We start from the raw sequence: 21,547 nt of genomic DNA, 5'->3' as shown, positions 1-21,547 counted from the left end.
AGATAGCGGGTAATACCATTTTTATTGCCAAATCATGCCATCCTAAACATGTTATTAAGTCTATCCCCAAAAGCGAGTACATTAGGGTTTAAATAAATTGAGTTATTCTAAACACTCCAATGACTTAACGAAAAGGTTCATTGAAAGAGGCTATTGTAGAGAAGCTCTAGACCAAATAAAAAGTGATGTTGATAAAATTGATACAAAACATATTTTTGATACTAGGAACTCCCCTGTCCTTCCACTTTCTGAAACTTTCAGTTTTATTTTACATAAAACAAATACAAAGTAAAATGTAGTTTGTAAAAGATTAATTCTCAAAGCACAATTAGAATTTGTAAAATGCAATGCTAAATGTACTGTATACAGGATCTAAATGCATTGAAATGCAAAATATAAAGTGCAAAGTTTAAATGCAATAAAACTTAAAGGACAACATCTGAAGTATAAAGTAATATAAAATACAAAGTGTAAAAGCAGCAGAACTCTCATGTTATGCAGTGCTATATTGCACTGGGCTAGTCTCTCCTTCATATATAGAAATAAAGGTATAGCAAAATCTGCCTTTTTAGAATCCTGTGAGGGATCTCAACATGCTGGAAGATTATTTTATTTTATCTGAAGTGAGAAGTGAAAGCTTTAAATCGACCATCAGCCCCTTAATGGTTTTGCTGTCACCCTATTAGAGGCCATTACATGTATGTAGTAGCTCTTTATCATTTTTACTTAATATTATTACCAAGCAAATGTTGTTTTGTGTTCAAGTTTGATTTAAATAATATTATGTAACATTTTGGGAAAAATATACACCCTAGAAGCCCTGAACTGGAAGACAGTATAGCAAAAATTTCAACAGCCACGACATTCTTTCCCTTAGTACTTAAATATGCCGGAATGGTGGACACCCATACGCTACAGAAGAGCAGCATGCTGAAGGTTATGTACTTGGCCTCATTAAAGTTGTCTGGCAATGTCCTAACCAAGAAGGCAACAATAAAGCTCAGAGCTGATAAAAGTCCCATGTAACCCAAAACAACATACAGAGCAAATACTGAGCCTTCGTTGCATTGGACAATGATCTTTCCTGGAAATGTATGAATATTGAGTTCCTGAAAGGGTGGTGAAACAGATATCCAACATGAACAAATCATAACTTGAATGAATGAACAAGCACAAACTATATACAAAGAGGATTGTAGTGACATTATCTTCTGCCAGATGTTTCCAGGCTTTGTAGCTTTGAAAGCAACTAGGACTGTAATACTCTTTGCCAAAACAGAGGATACTGATACGGAAAAGGTAGTCGCAACTGACACCTGCCGCAGCTTGCAGGTGATGTCAACAGGACGACCAATAAATAAAAACACACAAAGGAAACTCATCATTATAGAAAGGAGGAGAATGAAGCTCACATTACGGTTATTGGCTTTCACTATTGGAGTGTTCCTGAATGAAATGAAAAATCCCAATATGGCAACTGTTATTACAGAAAGGAATATTGAGGTGAAAGAAAAGATTACAGCTATTATATCATTTTCATATGATATAAACTCTTCAGCTTTGAGTAGACATTTATTCCTCTTATGATTTGGCCACTCGTGATCTGGACATCGGAGGCAATTTTCACTATCTGTAATAGTGTAATAGAAAAGATTAACCATAAACACAAACCAAAATGTGAGAGAGAATAAGCAGTGAGGAGATAATAAGTTTTTTATTTCTTTCTAGTTTTTAGACAATTTACTTTTATTAAAATAATGTAGGGCTAGATTACAAGTGGATCACTAAATATCAATTTCACTAAAGTGATATTAGTGCTCCACTGAGTAACACCAGCACACGTTAATGTGGAACAAATCCTGAAAGACAGAAAAGGAGGCATAAGCATATAATGTGAACGAAATGTAGGATGGTGATGAGTCTAACATAATTGTGCCAATCAGACTTATGTGTTTCTAATCATTAATAACATCTATTACATTATCTACCCTAGTGATATGTCAGTGGAAAGCTGCTAAATCCACATTCATATTGAGACCAAAAGAGTGCAAGATCTTCAATTTGTGGATCCAGTAGGTTTGCCTCTGTCTTAATCTAAAAAATATATTATATAAATGTGATTTTGGGATATATTCTATGAGTGTGATAGTGTAAGAATCTAAATTCCCATTATGTTGGGAATGGCAGTTTCTGGGCACACTGTGCCATTTGTAATTATTTTTTATGTTACGATAATGTTCGGACCATCTGTGACTAAGGTGTCTGCAAGTGCGACCCACATACTGGATCCCACAGACAGAGGATATAAGGTATATCACATAGCTATATGCACATTAAATGCAACCAGCAATAGGATTCACCTTCTTAGTGACAGATGATCGGAACACCGATCTCCCATGTTCTATATAAACACACATTTTGCATCTTTTTATGTCACATTTGAAAACTCCCTTTTTTATAAAACACTGGGAAAATGGGAAAATCTTTAACGTTACACACTTTAAAACTGTTGATTGTAACATTTTACCCAGCAATCACCATTATCCATGAAAAAGAAATGTTTCATATGGGCAATTTAAGAGGGTGCAAAGAAACTGTAGTACACTATTAGATTATGAAGCACAAAGCCTTATCTTGAAAGAAATATTCCATGAAAAAGGCTATCCATCTAGTATTATTGAAGATGGTTATAGGAGAGCAAAATTAGATAATAGAGAAAAATATATTCTAAAAAATAAGAAGTCAGAAAAGAATAAATTTAACAATGAAACTATGTTTATAAATCAGTACAACTCCAATCATAATTTGATTGGACAAATAATAAACATTGGAGGATCCTCAAAAAGGACCCGATCTTAGAAACACTTATTGATGATTAGTGATGTCCCGAACTGTTCGCCCGCGAACAGTTCACCACGAACTTAGCTTGTTCGCGTTTGCCGCTACAGGCAAACATATGCAATGTTCGATCCGCCCCCTATGTGTCATCATTGAGGAAACTTTGACCCTGTATGTCACAGCCTTCTGACACATTAGAGCCAATCAGCATCAGACACTCCCTCACAGACCCTCCCAGCTTCTTGGCAGCAGCCATTTTAGACTCATTACGACCTTGCTTTGTTAGTGAGAGGACCTTTTGTGTTGCTGCTGCTGACATTATAGGGAAATAGATAGCTAGGCTAGTGTATTTAGTGTCCACTACAGTCCTGAAAGACTCATCTCATCTCTGCTGCAAGGACAGCACCTCAAAAAGCCCTTTATAGGGCTATAACTTCAGTCGTTTTTTTTGTTTTTTTTTCTTTGTATTTTTATTTGCATTTGCCTGGCTTTCAGCCTGTGTGTGAGGCTCACAGCATATGCTGTGATTATTGCCAACACTGATATCTGCTTAACATTAGTTTAAATTTAACCAACAAAAATTTTAAATTATTTTGCTAGTGTAATTTATTTTCATTTTCTATCAGGCCTGTGTCTCAGGCTCACACAGCATAAACTGTGTCAGCCACCACTCATATCTGTGCCAGCCACCACTCATATCTGCTTATAACATTATTTTAAATTAAAAAAAAAACTTTTAAATCATTTTGCTAGTGTAATCTAATTTCATTTTCTATCAGGCCTGTGTGTTGTGCTGACTTACAGAGCTTAATGTGTTTAATTGCTGCCCTCCCTAGTCTATCAGCCAAGACTCATATGTGCTTAACTTTTTTTTAAATTCCAAAAAAAAAAACTTTAAATCATTTTACTAGTGTAATCTAATTTTATTTTCTATCAGGCCTGTGTGTATCTGACTTACAGAGCCTACTGTGGTTAATTGCTGCCCTACCAAGACTAGCAGCCGGCCCACGACTCATATGTGCTTAACGTTTTCCTTTAAATTTAAAAAAAAGAAAAAACCTTTAAATCATTTTGCTAGTGTAATCTAATTTTATTTTCTATCAGGCCTATGTGTTTATCTGACTTACAGAGCCTACTGTGGTTAATTGATGCCCTACCAAGGCTAGCAGCCACGACTCATATGTGCTTAACCTTTTTCTTTAAATTAAAAAAAAAACCTTTAAATCATTTTGCTAGTGTAATCTATTTTTATTTTCTATCAGGCCTGTGTGTTTTGCTGACTTACAGAGCATACTGTGTTTAATTGCTGCCCTCCCTAGTCTATCAGCCATGACTCATATGTGCTTAACCTTTTTTTAAATTCCCAAAAAAAAACCTGTAAATTATTTTGCTAGTGTAATCTAATTTCATTTTCTATCAGGCCTGTGTCTTTCTCACTTACACAGCATACTGTGTTAAATTGCTGCCCTACCTACCAGCCACGACTCATAGCTGCTTTACATTATTTTAAAGTTAAAAAATTTTTTAAATCATTTTGCTAGTGTAATTTAATTTATTTTTCCATCAGGCCTGTGTGTTTCTGGCCCACATCATATAGTGTGACACAGATTATATATATTTCTTTTCCACCACTTATATCAAGTGTAACAACATTAGTGTAAATTTTATGTAAAATTTTTTTTTACATCAGTCCTCTTCTAGTGTTATTTAATTTTAGTTGCCAGGCCAGCCAGGCTGCCATTAGTGCCAGCCTGTGTGTCAGGCTGCCATCATATACTGTGCCTACTTCCATCCTCAGTGTCAGTCCACGACTCCTATCTGGTGTAACATAATATTACATTTTGTAAAAAAAACTCTTCGAGTGTTATTTAATCTTAGTTCACAGGCCAGCCTGCCAACACTAGTGCCAGCCTGTGTGTCAGGCTGCCAGCACATACTGTGCCTAGTTCTATCCTGAGTTCCATTACTCCTATCTGTCGTAACATTTTTGTAACTTTTGTAAAAACAAACTGTTACATCACTCAGCTATTGTTATTTAATTGCAGTTGCCTGCCTGCCAGCGTGTGTGCCAGGCCCACTTGCTGCCAACTATTTCCACCAATCATATTTGTTATAACAGTAGTGTAAATATTAAAATAAAATATTTTTTGACTGTGAATCATCGGCCTGCTAGTGCAATTGAATTGCAGTTGCCTGCCAGGCCCACTTGCCAACTGGTGCCACCAATCATATTTGTTATAACAGTAGTTTAAATATTAAAAATAATAATTTTTTGACTCTGAAAGATCAGTCTGCTAGTGTAAGCCAATTGCAGTTGCCTGCCTGCCAGCGTGTGTGCCAGGCCCACTTGCTGCCAACTATTCCCACCAATTATATTTGTTATAACAGTACAGTAAATATTTAGAATAAATCATTTTTTGCCTGTGATTCATCAGTCTGCTAGTGCCTTTGAATTGCAGTTGCCTGCCTGCCAGCGTGTGTGCCAGGCCACTTGCCAACTAGTTACACCAATCATATTTGTTCTAACAGTATTATAAATATTTAAAATAAAAAATTCTTAGATTGTGAATCATCAGTCTGCTAGTGCCATTGAATTGCAGTTTCCTGCCTGCCAGCGTGTGTGCCAGGCCCACTAGCCAACTAGTGCCACCAATTATATTTGTTGTAACAGTCTTGAATTTTTTTTAAATCATAACTTTTTTTACTTTGAATCTTCAGTCTCCTAGTGCCATTGAATTGCAGTTGCCTGAATGCCAGCCTGTGTGGCAGGCCCACTTGCCAACTAGTTACACCAAGCATATTTGTTGTAACAGTATTGTTAATATTTAAAATAAATAAATTGTTCGATTGTGAATCATCAGTTTGCTAGTGCCATTGAATTGCAGTTTCCTCCTGCCTGCCAGCGTGTGTGCCAGGCCCACTAGACAACTAGTCCCACCAATCATATTTCTTGTAACAGAATTGAATTTTTTTTAAATCATAACTTTTTTGACTGTGAATCTTCAGTCTCCTAGTGCCAATGAATTGCAGTTGCCTGCCTGCCAGCCTGTGTGCCAGACCCACTTGCCAACTAGTTACACCAATCATATTTGTTATAACAGTATTGTTAATACTTAAAATAAAAAATTGTTAGATTGTGAATCATCAGTTTGCTAGTGCCATTGAATTGCAGTTTCCTCCTGCCTGACAGCGTGTATGCCAGGCCCACTTGACAACAAGTGCCAACAATCATATTTCTTGTAACAGTATTGAACATTTTTGAAATCATAACTTTTTTGACTGTGAATCTTCAGTCTCCTAGTACCATTGAATTGCAGTTGCCTGCCTGCCAGCCTGTGGGCCAGGCCCACTTGCCGTTTCCAACTAGTGCCACCAATCATATTTGTTCTAACAGTATTGTCAATTTAAAAAAAAAAATTGGACTAAGAAGCATGACTCAGCTAGTTTAATCTAATTGCAGTTGCCTTACTCCCAGCGTGTGTGCCTGACAGACCCATTTGCCAACTAGTGCCAACAATCATATTTGTTGTCACAGTACTTCTAATATTTAAAAAATAAACATTTTTGACTTTGAAACATCATTTTTTTTTGTTGTCAGTCTCACAGCGTATACTGTGCCCACTTGCCCAGTGCCACCACTCATAATTTGTGTAATAGTATTGTAAGTGTCCATTTTAAAAAAAAAATGACAGGCAGAGGCAGGCCACCCCGCAGGTTTCGTCGTAATCGTGGTGCTGTGATTCCTTTAGACCCTACAAATATGCACATTGCTCAGACACCGGGTGACAGGGGGGACGCAAAAAGTTCTGAGGAGGACCTAGTTGAATGGCTAACACAGGACACCGAATCTTCTACAGCTTCCGCTCCTAGTCCTCCTAACCTTGACGCACCATCTACGTCCAGCTGTGCTTTGGGCACGTCTCAAGTGACTAGTGCCATTCGCCTGCCTGTCGCCACCACCAACACTAGCACCACAGTCGCTTCACTTGATCTGTCACAGGAGTTATTGACACATCAGTTGGAAGAAATGAGTGATGCGCAACCATCATTGACAGAGGATGTAGATAACAGTGATATGTCTCAGTCAGGCAGCATTGCAGACATGGAGGTACGTTGTGATGATGATGATGTTTTACCCGCTGCTGCTTCCTTTCTTGATGTGTCAGATACAAGTGAAGCAGTTGATGATGATGTGTCGGTGGATGTCACGTGGGTGCCTGCTAGAAGAGAAGAAGAAGAGGGGGAAAGTTCAGATGGGGAGACAAAGAGGAGGAGACGAGTTGGAAGCAGGGGGAGGTCGTCGCAAGGAGCTAGTGGCACAGTCAGACAGCATGCATCGGCACCCGGGGTCAGACAGACAGCACGCCAATGCCAATCAATGCATGCTGTTGCCACCACCAGAATGCCATCATCGCAGAGCTCAGCAGTGTGGCATTTCTTTTGTGTGTCTGCCTCTGACAACAGTGATGCCATTTGCAACCTGTACCAAAAGAAACTGAGTCGTGGGAAGTACAACACCCACCTAGGTACAACTGCTTTGCGAAGGCACATGGTCTCCCATCACAAATGCCGATGGGAAGAACACATGAGTAGAAGCAGCACACAAACTGAAAGCCACCCTCCTCCTCCTGCTCCAGCATCTTCAGCCATGTCAACCACTGCTGTCCTCCTTGCCCCCTCTCAACCATCCTCCACTGAGTCTCTCTTACATAGCAGTTCCTGGTCATCTGCCCACAGTCAGTTGTCTGTCAAGGACATGTTTGAGCGTAAGAAGCCAATTTCTCAAAGTCACCCCCTTGCCCGGCGTCTGACAGCTGGCTTGTCTGAACTCTTAGCCCGCCAGCTTTTACCATACAAGCTGGTGGAGTCTGATGCTTATAAAAAATTTGTATCTATTGGGACACCGCAGTGGAAGGTACCTGGCAGAAATTTCTTTTCACAAAAGGCAATCCCAAACCTGTACTCTGTTGTGCAAAAGGAAGTAATGGCATGTCTGGCACACAGCGTTGGGGCAAGGGTCCATATGACCACGGATAGCTGGTCTGCAAAGCATGGTCAGGGCAGGTATATCATCTATACTGTGCATTGGGTAAACCTGCTGACGTCTGACAAGCATGGAATGCGTGGCTCTGCAGAAGAGTTGGTGACAGCGCCACGACTTGCAGACAGGCCTGCTGCTACCTCCTCTACTCCTCCTACTCCATCCTCTTCCATAACCTCTTCCATAACCTCTTCCTCGGCTGAGTCCTCTTCTGCTTCTGTGTCTTACTCCACATCAATGGCACCCCCCAGCTCCCCAGGTACTATGCCACATCCCGGATATGGCAGTGTCACGTCGTCTTGGGGTTGACTTGCCTGAAAGCGGAGAGTCACACCGCACCAGCACTCCTGACCGCCCTGAACGCACAGGTGGATCAGTGGCTGACTCCGCACCAACTGGAGATTGGCAAGGTTGTTTCTGACAATGGAAGTAATTTGGTGGCAGCATTAAAATTGGGCAAGTTGACACATGTGCCGTGCATGGCACATGTGTGTAATCTGATTGTACAACGATTTGTGCATAAGTACCCAGGCTTACAGGACGTCCTGAAGCAGGCCAGGAAGGTGTGTGGCCATTTCAGGCGTTCCTACATGGCCATGGCCACTTTTCCAATATCCAGCATCGAAACAACCTGCCACTGAGGCGCTTGATTTGCAACAGCCCGACACGGTAGAATTCAACACTCCTAATGTTTGACCGCCTGCTCCAACAAGAAAAAGCTGTTAATGAGTATTTGTATGACCGGGGTGCTAGGACAGCCTCTGGGGAGCTGGGGATTAATTTTTTTTCAAGTGGATATTGCATCTATTGATCAATGTAATTCATATCTATCAAATGTATATTGCATCTATTGAGCTATGTAATTTGTATCGATCATATGTATATTGCATCGATTAAGCTATGTAATCTATGTATCTATCAAATCTATCTATCTCGTGGTTGTGCAAATGGACTGTTTGTGGTTGTTTGTGGTGCGTTACACTTGGAGTTTGCTCTGTCACTGTAAAGCGACCGTAAAACTTACACTACCTGATAGATGCGACATCATAACTGATGTTTTAAAGCACGTTATTGCAAACAATTTGGGAATGTTAGGTGATTTAGGCCCTTTATGGGTTAAAAGCAGACTCTGCATCAACTATGTAATTTTCCATGGGAGTTTTGACATGGATCCCCCTCCAGCATGCCACAGTCCTGGTGTTAGTCCCCTTGAAACAACTTTTCCATCATTATGGTGGCCAGAAAGAGTCCTTGTAGGTTTTAAAGTTCGCCTGCCTATTGAAGTCAATGGCGGTTCGCGCCGTTCGCCGGTTCGCAAACAATACCGGAAGTTCGAGTCCGCCGTTCGCGAATAAAAATTTTAAGTTTGCGACATCACTGTTGATGATAAGCCGAGGTTAGTCTTCAAAAAAGAACCCAATTTGAAAAATATACTAGCTCCTAGCTAAATTTTGAAGCACAAGCAAATTACAAATAGTACAGATACAAATAATCTGCGTTTTATAAAAAGAGGGAGTTTTCAAATGTGGCATAAAAAGATGCAAAATGTGTGTTCATATAGAACATGAAGATCAGAGTTCCAATCATCTGTAACTAAGAAGGTATATCCTATTGCTGGTTGCATTTCATGTGCGTCTAGCTACTGTATGTGATATACCTTATATCCTGTCTGGGGATCCAGTATGTGGGTCGCACTTGCAGACGCCTTAGTCACAGATGGTACGAACATTATCGTAACATCAAAAATAACTTCAAATTGCGGTGGACTTCCTGCTGGAGGCGGAGCATACAGGTATCCCAGGTATTTGCTCCCGCTCCAAGGCTCAGCGTCTAGGAGAGTGCCACCTTCCAGCCATTTGCAGTTCTCCTTGGCCGCAAGTATTGCACCGGGCCTGGATACCGGATCATAAGGTCCCGCAAAGGAAGTCTGCTGAAGAGTTTTTTTGAGTTTGGTGTTTGCAACACACCGCCTGTATTACCCACTATTAAACTACCGGGTACTCACCATTGTATGAACTGCCACAACACAATAAAAAAAAAAAAGCACCTGAACTTTGAATTAAGTATTAGCTCTACCATATACAGGCGCATTACTCCTTGGACTTACTGAACGAAAGTGCCGGCGTATTCACAGATACCACTAACAGTTATTTTGGAGAAATTGCTGTTTTACCAGAACTAGGCCTCTATTACACAAAAGTCTTATCTGCTCGGTCAGGTAATGTGCCCGGATGCATTCTATCTAATTCTGGAATCAAGCATGCTGCACCTCCACCTACAGTTCGAACATAGAGTGGATCTGTTCTAGCGGCAGTGTTTGCTTTTGCATATCTCTAAGTGCTACACCTGTTGGTCGGTGATTGAAGGAGTACTGGGTAGCTGCCTGAGTTTGAACTACCGCTCCGTGCCTAACCCGGACACCATTAGCGTGAAGCTTTGCAATGGAACCTTGATGAGCCGCCTGGTTGTTCCATCAGGTGAAGCGTAATATCGGGTGTTGGAGGTGCGGAGATAGTGTTACCTGGCAAATACTTGTGCTGAATTTGGAGGGTGCCCCCGCTGTCCCTCGGGCTAGGGGGTTTACCGCTGGAGATATTCTAGTGCTCCGAAGCTTACTGGTTTGTCTGTCAGTGGAGTGGTGATGTCACAGGCGAGAAGCTGAGTAGAGAGATTGCTGCACTTGGTCTCACCTATACAAATCTTGGAGTCTATGGAAATAGCCGAATCTTTTCAAATTAATATGGACTCAGTAGAGTCCTTGAATACAAGTTCTTTATCTATCCTATTATGTGTCACTCAGGACCTTAGTGAAGTTGAGTGTTTACTACCATGTTGTGGTTAATATTTTAGTAGGTGGTTTATAATGTCAAGTGACCCTTAGACTGAATCCTAAGAGTGGAACTGTACATACATAACCATAATTGTTTGTTAACAAGGTTTAATGTATTACAAACTTATCCCCTGCACATTAATATATGTACTAAAAAATAGTGGCTCCATGAGAGTTTCGGCTTAAACATAAGCCATTTATTAAGGAATACAAGAATGTAAAGGGAGGTGTTTTGAAAATCCTATATATAATAGTTACCTAAATTAGGAATCAGCCGCATCGATTTTTCATTTATTTGCAAGATAAGAGGCTTAATTATCTTGATATAAATATATTAGCGGCTGCTTATAACTTGAATGTGCGGAAATAATAGTAACTTGCTATGTATAGATACAATTACTGATCTTATATAACTGATATTCATACTTTATACTCATAATAGTCATGGAATATAGGACTCTGTAGTAGCTGCAAATGAGGTTAAGGTTGTTAAACAGAACTACATTCAATATAGGAAGAAATCCTCGCTCTCTTATCTATCCCATTTAAGGCTATACTAAAGATCTATAAGCTCCGCCTACTTTGAAAATACTACAATTAAACCCTTTTTGTCTTATAGAAACATTATAAGTGGCACAGCATATATAGAGCTTTAAAGGGGAATATTCTTTGGTTTCCACTGCCCATTGATTAGTTTTCTTACCCTTATCCTCAACCAATATTAGAAAGACTACAAATTAGGTTGAGGGTGTTACATAGAATTATAGTGAATTTAGGACGAAAGCCTCGCTTTCTCATTTATCCCATTTAAGTTTATACTAAAGAGATATAAATCCCACCTATCTCAAAATACCACAACTAAATATTTTCTGTCTTATAGAACATTATAAGTTGCGCAGTATATATAGAGGTTTAAAAGGGAATATTCTCTGGCTTTTACTGCCCATTGATTGGCTCTCTTATTTGTATCTTCAACCAACATTAGAAAGACTATAAATTTATGTTTTGCATCACTTGTTTTCACTATACACATTCCACTAGAGATTAATTGCCTCACACTACTTTAAACTTTTTCACTTTCACAGTCAAACTTGTGAAAAGTCGGTAATTAATGCTCCTATAACTGAGAATGAGATCTTAGAAGCTATTAAAAATTCTAAATTAAATAAAGCACCTGGTCAAGATGCTTTACCAACAGAATTTTATAGAATATTACAACCTCAAATTTATTCCACTCTAGATAAATTATTTAATTTTTATTTTTTGTTACTTTAGCTAATAGATTCGGCCTCCCAACTCAGGACTTTTATGCATATCTGCAGGTAAGGCATTATGCCAATGAATTAATTCAAAAGTACGGAAGAGATTGGTCATTGGGAAAAATCCCCAACAGAATAGTAGGGTACCGTTCCGGGATACACGCAATTTCCCCTATGTATGAGCTATTAGTTCAAAAATCCTCATCTTTGCAGGTTAAGGATATGGTGGCAAAATGGTCTTTGAAATTCCCTGATATTAATGATCAGGTTATAGTCAGTAGTTTTAAGATAATTGATCAAATTTGGGTTCCAACAGCATGGAGGGAATCGCAAATTAAGGTCAGTCTTAGATCTTATCTCACCCCAGAAACGTTATCTAGGTGGTATAACTCTAATGTTCAGTGTTCTAGATGTAGTAATTTGCATGCAGATATCTTCCATTGTTTCTGGGGATGTCCAAAAAATTTTCAGTTTTAGAAGAAAATTCTATATTGGATGAATGCAGTACTACACCTTGACTATCATATTAAACCAATTGAAATATTCTTTCTTGCAAAATTTCAGGGTACGTACAATAATTTCAAATTGATAAATACCATAATACTGATAGGCCATAATCTCATTCTTAAAACTTGGAAAGCATCATCAGCTCCCAAATTTGCTCATTTTAAAAATGCAATGATTGGGCAATGTGTATTAGAACAATAGACCTTACCATTCCCGTAGGATGACCAAATAACCTTATATCTCAAGAAATGGGAAGTATTTATAATATCATTACAGGAATCTACGCAAAAAGTATTGATAAAACCTCTACTCAAATCTCCACTTGTTCAAGTAAACATATATGCAGGCCATTTCCCTATATATTGGTTAGAAGAGTAGCTGAATGACAGTGTAGGGAGTAGCGAACCCTTACCCCCCTTTTTTTATCTCCTTTTTTTTCATTTGTCTTTGTGTGTATATAATTGTTGTGCAATGTATATAAAATTCCAACATTTTGTACAAATACCTACCGATAAGGAAATTTGAATTGTTTATTAATAAGTATGTTAAAGATTATGCAGCCCTGCGTGGCGCAAAAGGTAATTTGTTTTTATAAATGAATCTTCGCTGTTTTTCTTTTTCTTTGTTGGAGACAATATAAAATAAAGATTTAAAAAAAAAAAAAAAATAACTACAAATTGCACAGTGTGCCCATACCCGGCCATTCCCAACATAATGGGAATTTAGATATCTCAAAATCACGTTTATATAATAGATATTTTAGATTAAGACAGACGGAAACTTATTGGATCCACAAATTGAAGACCTTGCATTCTTTTGGTCTCAGTATGAATGTGGATCTAGCAGTTTTCCACTGACATATAACAAGGGTAGTTACTGTAATAGTTATTAATTATTAGAAACACATGAGTCTGATTGGCACGATTATGTTAGACTCATCACCATCCTATTTTTGGTTCACATTATATGTTTATTATTATTATTATTATTATTATTATTTACACCTATGGTGGAGACACTTGATTCTCCTATATATATATATTAGGTAGGATTTTTTTGGTTAGAATAGGTTAACCTATTAGGAAATGCCATTGACTTACATAAGCACTACATAAATTTGTTCATATGACACATAACATGTTATGATATATACTGGAGATGATTAAATATTCCACACATATCACTATCACACTTCTGTGCATTATTATTATTATTATTTTTAATGGAGGTTATAGACACTTATATATAAATATTTTCACATATGAGCACATCTCCCATCTGGAATAAAATATGTTATATATGTGAGGTCACTAAGATACACATATTATGATATATGTTTGGTGACTTGATGTAGGCATATGTCACCACTCACTTTGGATTATTCTAGTGCTGTCTGGGAACAGTAGTGATGTAATGTTGTAGTATGCTTTCACCCTTAGATCATTGCTTTGACACATATTTGTGACCAGGGGTCAACTCCTACAAAAATAAGTTTGGGGACTCACCAAGACTTCCACCCCCCTCAAAATTATATATATATATACATACACACACATACATACATACATACACACACACACACACACACACACACACATTGTATTTATAAGTATATAATCTATACACTTTGGTTTAATGAAAGCAAATTAAATCCTATGAATGATTTAATGTTTGCCTTTGGCCTGAGAATCCTCCTCTGTCAGAGAGTCTCACCCACTTAAGGTGCAATAGTCCTGTTTGTGCTGAGAGGGGCTAAATAAACACAGAGCAAGTAATACAGAAATGTAAGCATTATGTGTTACACACATTACGGGGTGATAACACAGCAGGGCCACTGACAGGCTTGCATTTAGTGTATTGTAGGAAGTGTTACTGCCAATTACTAGAGGATCTTACTATACCTCTAACCAGACTGTGCTCCAGCTCCTCCCACCAGCAGCAGAAGTGTTTACTGAAGTGTTTTTGTTCTCTTTCCAGAGGGAACTTAGTTCCTCCTGCAAAAACAGTGCAGGAACTCTGTTCCCATATGTTCCTGCTCAACATGACCCCTGTTTGTTACTTATGTGTTTTTGTTATTATGGTTAAGATCAATAAATGTATCGGACCAAACTCAGCCAGCAGTCTTCTTATACCGGCGTCAAGCCAGAATGATAGGAAATATCCTAGAGCACAGAAAGTTTGCAAGATGAGGTAAGCAGTACTCACTATAGGCAGGATAGTCTTTGACGACAACAGGAGGGGGAATCAGAGGAAGGTGGCTTAAGGGTAGGCCACTAGAATGGTCAGGCAGGCAGGGTTTGGCAATGGTAAGGATATCCAGTATATTAGGGGTTAAGCAAGCAGAGTAGTGTCAGGCTTCTGCCCGTTCATCGCCGTGTCGTTGGGGCTCCCGGATCTCCTCCATGGGCTTTGACGTCTCATTGCCTAGCAACGTGACACAATCGTTCCGGACACGCCCCTCTGACGTCACGGCGTCTCTGCTTGGGCTTTAAAAGATGGCGGGAGATCCTCTTCAGGGCCCGTTTGTTCTCTGTATTCCGGACTGTATTGTGAGTACCTTATTTCTATGTTTGGATTCTGAACCTAGCCTGCCTGACTTTGCTTGCCTGAAACCTGTTTTCGATATATTTGACCCTTGCCTGTCTGACTTCGAGTTTTACCAGGTTTCCTCAATCTTTATGTTTAATGTTCTGACCTTTTTAAGCTTGATTATGCTTTACCCTGAAGATCTTCAGTACTGTTACTTGCAGATTAACCCTTGCTAAACAGATTTTACCTTTGTTTGTTGCTAACCTGCTTAAAAGGACATTTATCATTTGCTTTACTCAAACCTGCTTAAAGGAACATTTACCTCTGTTTGTTGCTATCCTGCCTAAAGGGACATTTATCATTTGCTTTACTCAAACCTGCTTAAAGGAACATTTACCTCTGTTTGTTGCTAACCTGCTTAAAGGGACATTTATCATTTGCTTTACTCAAACCTGCTTAAAGGAGCATTTACCTTTGTTTGGTGCTAAGCTGCTTAAAGGGACATTTATCATTTGCTTTACTCAAACCTGCTTAAAGGAACATTTACCTTTGTTTGTTGCTAACCTGCTTAAAGGGACATTTATCATTTACTTACTCAAACCCACTTAAAGGAACATCTATCATTTGCCAACCCGCTTAAAGGGACATTTTTCATTTGCTTTATCCAAACCTGCTTAAAAGAACCCTTTACTTTGTAATTGCAAACCTGAGTAAGTGACATACTGGTTTATTCTCAGTGTGCTAACGTGTGTTTTACTTTTCACGCTAACAGTTGGGTAGAATCCTGGGCTGATCCGTTACGGCTGACATTACAAACGGGCCATAAATGGACCCCACTGAATTATCCATGGCCGTGGCCCACCAGGGACAATTACTGGGATCTCATGCTACTCATTTGCAATCCTTGGACACTAAGTTAGATCAGATAACAGCATTATTACAGAACTTGGTTGCTCCTCTACCTCTCAATCCTTCTCCTTTGGAACCCATGCCTCCTTCGATTCCTACTAACCAGTCACAAGGACAACTCAATCCTAGGATACCCCTTCCGGATAAATATGATGGGAATCCTGAAGACTGTAGAGGTTTTCTCTTTGCTACTCCCTCTTCAAGAATCACATTCCTTATTTCCTTAATGAAAGGAAAAGCATTGGCCTGGGTATCACCTTTGCTTGAAAAGAATGATCCTATACTTCTGGATGTGGATTCTTTCCTTTCTGTATTTTCAAATGTCTTTGACAAGCCTGGAAGGTCCTCCGCTGCTGAAGCTTCCCTCTTAGACCTAAGACAGGAAGCGCAACCCGTGTCTCAATATGAAATTGAGTTCCGCACCCTTGCATCAGAAACTACTTGGAATCAAGGAGCTCTTAGAGCAGCTTTTCGTAAAGGACTTTCTGAACGTCTCAAAGATGAATTGGTGTATCAGGAACTCCCAGATACACTCCCAGAGTCCTTAGAAGCCTTGATTAATCGTTGTATTTGTCTTGATTCCTGATTTCGGGAACGCCAACAAGAGAGAGAAATCAGAAATCCTCAAATCGTCCATCTTTTCGTCTGGCTCCTCGTTTCTCAAACCCAATAACTCCAGCTTCTCTACCTTCTGACCAGGTTGAGCCCATGGAAGTAGGCACCATAAAGTTGACCGAAACTGAACGCCTGAGAAGACGCTCTCTTGGCCTGTGTTTGTACTGTGGTCTTAAAGGACACTTATTAAGGGATTGTCCCACTAGACCAGTAAAAGCCAGGACTTAACTTCTGACTGAGGGACTGAGTTAAGCCAAATAGGATTTCATTCCCTCGATAATAAACTTTATGTTCCAGTGAGTCTCCAACTTGGAGGAAATAAAATTCATACTCAAGCTCTCATTGACTCAGGTGCTGCAGGAATTTTCATTGACTCAACCTTTGTTTCTACTCACACTATACCCTTACTTAGAAAAGAATATTCTATTCCTGTCTCTACTGTTAGTGGAGATCCTTTGGGTTCTGGACTTATCCAGTTTGCTACTCTTTACTGTAGGAGTTCTTCATTCTGAGACAATATGTTTCAACGTCATTTCGACTCCGCAATTAATAATAATCTTGGGTCTTCCCTGGCTCAAATTACATAATCCTATATTCTCTTGGACACAAGGTGAACTCACTTCTTGGGGATCTTCATGTCAAACCAATTGTCTTTAAGTACCCACAAAAATACCACTTACAGTTGCTCTCACTACCGATACCTCTGGGTCACTACCCACTCCTTATCAAGACTTGATTGATGTTTTTTCCAAAAAAGAAGCAGAACGTCTCCCTCCTCACTGTCCTTTTGATTGCCCCATTGATCTTCTTCCTGGGGCTCCCTTACCTCGTGGCAAAACTTATCCACTTTCAAGACCTGAGAATGTAGCTTTGGAGGAATATATTCAAGATAATTTGGCTAGAGGATTTATTCGACCCTCTTCTTCTCCTGTAGGGGCTGGATTCTTTTTTGTGAGTAAGAAGGATGGAGGTCTGTGAACTTGTATTGATTACAGGGGTTTGAATCAAATCACCATCAAGAACAGTTACCCTTTACCCCTTATTCCTGAACTGTTTACTTACCTTCAAGGATCGACAATATTTACTAAACTGGACCTTCGTGGTGCGTACAATCTTATCCGTATGCACAAGGGGGATGAACGGAAGATTGCCTTTAACACTCGTTTGGACATTACGAATATCTGGTCATGCCTTTTGGGCTATGTAATGCCCCTGCTGTTTTTCAACACTTTGTGAATGAGATTTTTCGAGATTTCTTGAACACTTTTGTCATCATATACCTTGATGATATTCTAATTTTTTCTCGAAACTATCAAGATCATGTGCATCACATCAGAAAAGTATTGCAATGGTTAAGAGACAACCATTTGTTTGCCAAATTGGAGAAATGTTCTTTCCATCAAAGATCCATACCTTTCTTGGGTTATGTAATCTCCGAATCCGGATTCGAAATGGATCCTACCAAACTTACTGCCATTTTGGATTGGCCTAGACCTGAATTTCTTAAGGCATTACAACGTTTTCTGGGTTTCGCCAGTTATTGTAGGAAATTCATCAAAGGATTTGCAACTATTTCTTCTCCTCTTACTTCTCTCACTAGAAAGGGGCAGAACTGTAAAGATTGGCCTCCAGAGGGTTTTAAGGCTTTTGAGTCTCTCAAAGAGGCATTTGCTTCTGCACCTATTCTCCGCCACCCAAATTTGGATTTTCAATTCATCCTGGAAGTGGATGCTTCAGCTGTAGCTGCTGGGGTTGTTCTTTCGCAATGATTACCTGACACTGGAAAGATTCATCCTGTGGGATTCTTCTCCAAGAAATTTACTCCTTCTGAATTGAATTATGAGGTAGGCAATAAGGAGTTGCTTGCCATCAAGATGGCTCAGGACCAATGGAGGCATTGGTTGGAGGGTACTCCATTACCATTTTCCATAATCACAGATCATAAAAATCTTCTTTATCTCCAAACTGCCAAACGTTTGAATTACAGGAAAGCTTGTCGGTCCTTATTTTTCTCACGTTTTCATTACAATCTGTCTTATATATATATACCTGGTTCTAAGAATATTAAAGCTGATGCTCTTTCCAGACAATTTCAAACCACCTCTATTCCCGAGTCTGGTACTATCCTTCAACCACATAGAGCCATAGCCCAGTTATCAGCCTGTTGCTTACAAGACTTACAGACTACTCAAAAAGATCTTCCTTTGTCCTGCAAACCTCCTGATGGTTTGCTATTTGTTCCTGAACGTCTTCGCCCCAAGATTCTTCATTTGGCTCATGATAGTCCTCTCTCCGGACATCCAGGTATCAGTAACACTACTCGGAACCTCAAACAATATGTCTGATGGCCTACCCTCATGCAAGATGCTAAAGACTATGTTTCAGTATGCATACAATGTGCTGCCAATAAGACTCCTCGTCAACTTTCTCATGGTTTGCTTCAGCCTTTGCCCATACCTCACCAGCCTTGGACCCATTTATCCATGGATTTTATAACCGACCTTCCTCTTTCAACGGGAAACAACACTATTTGGGTGGTAGTTGACAGGTTTACTAAAGCAGCTCATTTTATTCCATTACCTGGCTTACCCTCTGCTAAAAGACTTTCTGAGCTTTTTCTTTTACATATTGTGAAATTACATGGGTTCCCACTGGATATCATCTCAGATAGAGGTGTACAATTTGTTTCCTGGTTCTGGAGATTACTCTGCAAACATTTTGGAACTACAATCTCATTGTCTACTTCTCATCATCCACAGTCTAACGGCCAAACCGAAAGGGTTAACCAATGCCTGGAGACATATCTTAGACATTATGTGGATCATCATCACTCTAATTGGACTCGTTATCTTCCATTGGCAGAATTGGCACATAATACATGTTACAACTCGTCTCTTCAGTCTTCTCCTTTTTATGCAGCTTATGGATTCCAACCCAGGACGTTTCCTCTACATACTTCTTCCACTGAAAATCCTGCTTCTGATCATTCTGCTCGGAGATTGACTCACCATTGGCGGAAAATACGTCTTTTCCTTTCCAAAGCCTCTAAGCGAAACAAGTACTTTGCGGATCGCCGACGGCAGAAGGCTCCCAAATATCATCCTGAAGACAAGGTTTGGATTTCTACGCGTCATCTCCTCCTTAAACAAATTTCTACTAAATTGGGACCATGATATGTAGGTCCTTTTCGAATACTAGGTCGTTAGTTCTACTGCTTATCGAGTTGCTCTTCCCAAGACTCTCAAAGCCCATCCTGTCTTTCACGTTTCACTTTTGAAACCAATGATGTCAAATAGGTATACTAAACCTTTGCCTAAACCTCCACCTCTTTTGGTCCATGGTCAACCTAAATTCGAAGTTAGCCACATTCTGGATTCCAAACTTCGTGGCAAGAAATTGTACTATCTCATTCATTGGAAGGGATATCCAGTCACTGAGCGTTCCTGGGAATCTGCTCAGCAAGTACACGCTCCTGCCTTGATTAAAGCCTTTCACAAAGCTCATCCTGCTAAGCCTGGTCCTGTCCCCCGGAGGGGTCCTTGAGGAGGGGGTGCTGTCAGGCTTCTGTCCGTTCATCGCCGTGTCGCTGCGGCTCCCGGATCTCCTCTATGGGCTTTGACGTCTCGTTGCCTAGCAACGTGACACGATCGCTCCGGACACGCCCCTCTGACATCATGGCATCTCTGCTTGGGCTTTAAAAGATGGCGGGAGATCCTCCTCGGGGCCCGTTTATTGTATAGTGAGTACCTTATTTCTATGTTTGGATTCTGAACCTAGCCTGCCTGACTTCGCTTGCCTGAAACCTGTTTTGGATATTTTTGACCCTTGCCTGCCTGACTTTGAGTTATACCAGGTTTCCTCAATCTTTCTGTTTAATGTTCTGACCCTTTTCAGCTCGATTATGCTTTACCCTGAAGATCTTCAGTACTGTTACTTGCAGATTAACCCTTGCTAAACGGACTTTACCTTTGTTTGTTGCTAACCTGCTTAAAAGGACATTTATCATTTGCTTTACTCAAACCTGCTTAACGGAACATTTACCTCTGTTTGTTGCTAACCTGCTTAAAGGGACATTTATCATTTGCTTTACTCAAACCTGCTTAAAGGAACATTTACCTTTGTTTGTTGCTAACCTGCTTAAAGGGACATTTATCATTTACTTACTCAAACCCACTTAAAGGAACATCTATCATTTGCCAACCCGCTTAAAGGAACCCTTTAATTTGTAATCGCAAACCTGAGTGGGTCACGTCCTGGTTTACTCTCAGTGTGCTAGCATGTGTTTTACTTTTCACGCTAGCAGTTGGGTAGAATCCTGGGCTGATCCGTTATGGCTGACAAGTAGTCAGACAGGCAGAGTTTATTAACGTTATGGCAATCCAGTATACAGTTATAACAGTCACACCCAGGAGCACACAAAGTAACACCTATACTTGGCAGTTAAGGTAGAAAAGTGAGCAACTTACATAGGTGCAGGATTCACACCACAGGAGATCCTGACTGGCTTCAGAGTCAGAGGAACGTGCAGTGATGAAGTCACCGCCGCAAGCAATAGGAGTCGACACAGCCCTTGACAACGAGCAGGGAAGCAGGCGTTATGCCCCAAGCAACAGCTAGAACGGCGCGGCACGACATAGCTCCCCTCTCAAGGGTTCCTCCGGGAACCAGAGTCAGCTTCAAAGGATGAGCAGCATGGAATCTGGAGACCAAAGATGGAGAATTCATGTCACGGGCAGGAACCCAGGAGCGATCCACCACAGAATAACCCTTCCAATATACAAGAAATTGCAGTTGTATGCCCCTGTATCTGGGGTCAAGTATCTTAGCAACCTCATATTCAGGGTCGCCATGGACCAGGAATGGAGGAGGAGGAGCACTGAGTCGGGTATATCTAATTATGATGTAAGGCTTGAGTAGTGAGAAGACTAGGTCTATGCGCAGGGTTTGGGCAAAGCCACTTTGTAAGCAACAGGAGACAGTCTTTTTAGGACTTTGTAAGGACCAATAAACCTAGGCCCA

At 40.0% G+C, this 21,547-nt stretch overlaps 1 protein-coding gene across 1 annotated transcript in view; it reads right to left on the bottom strand.

Moving 5' to 3' along the window:
* Nucleotides 1-722: 722 nt before the first annotated feature.
* LOC128647600 (vomeronasal type-2 receptor 26-like) overlaps nucleotides 723-21,547 on the bottom strand; it is a 333,654-nt gene continuing 312,829 nt past the window's right edge. Inside the window, exon 9 of the mRNA XM_053700356.1 lies at nucleotides 723-1,630. Within this exon, the coding sequence (XP_053556331.1) occupies nucleotides 723-1,630 (908 nt within the window). The remainder of the gene's footprint in view (nucleotides 1,631-21,547) is intronic.

Source organism: Bombina bombina, chromosome 2 (genome assembly GCF_027579735.1).
Source record: "Bombina bombina isolate aBomBom1 chromosome 2, aBomBom1.pri, whole genome shotgun sequence".
NCBI lineage: Eukaryota > Metazoa > Chordata > Amphibia > Anura > Bombinatoridae > Bombina > Bombina bombina.
This window is presented reverse-complemented; position numbering and strand designations above follow the sequence as displayed.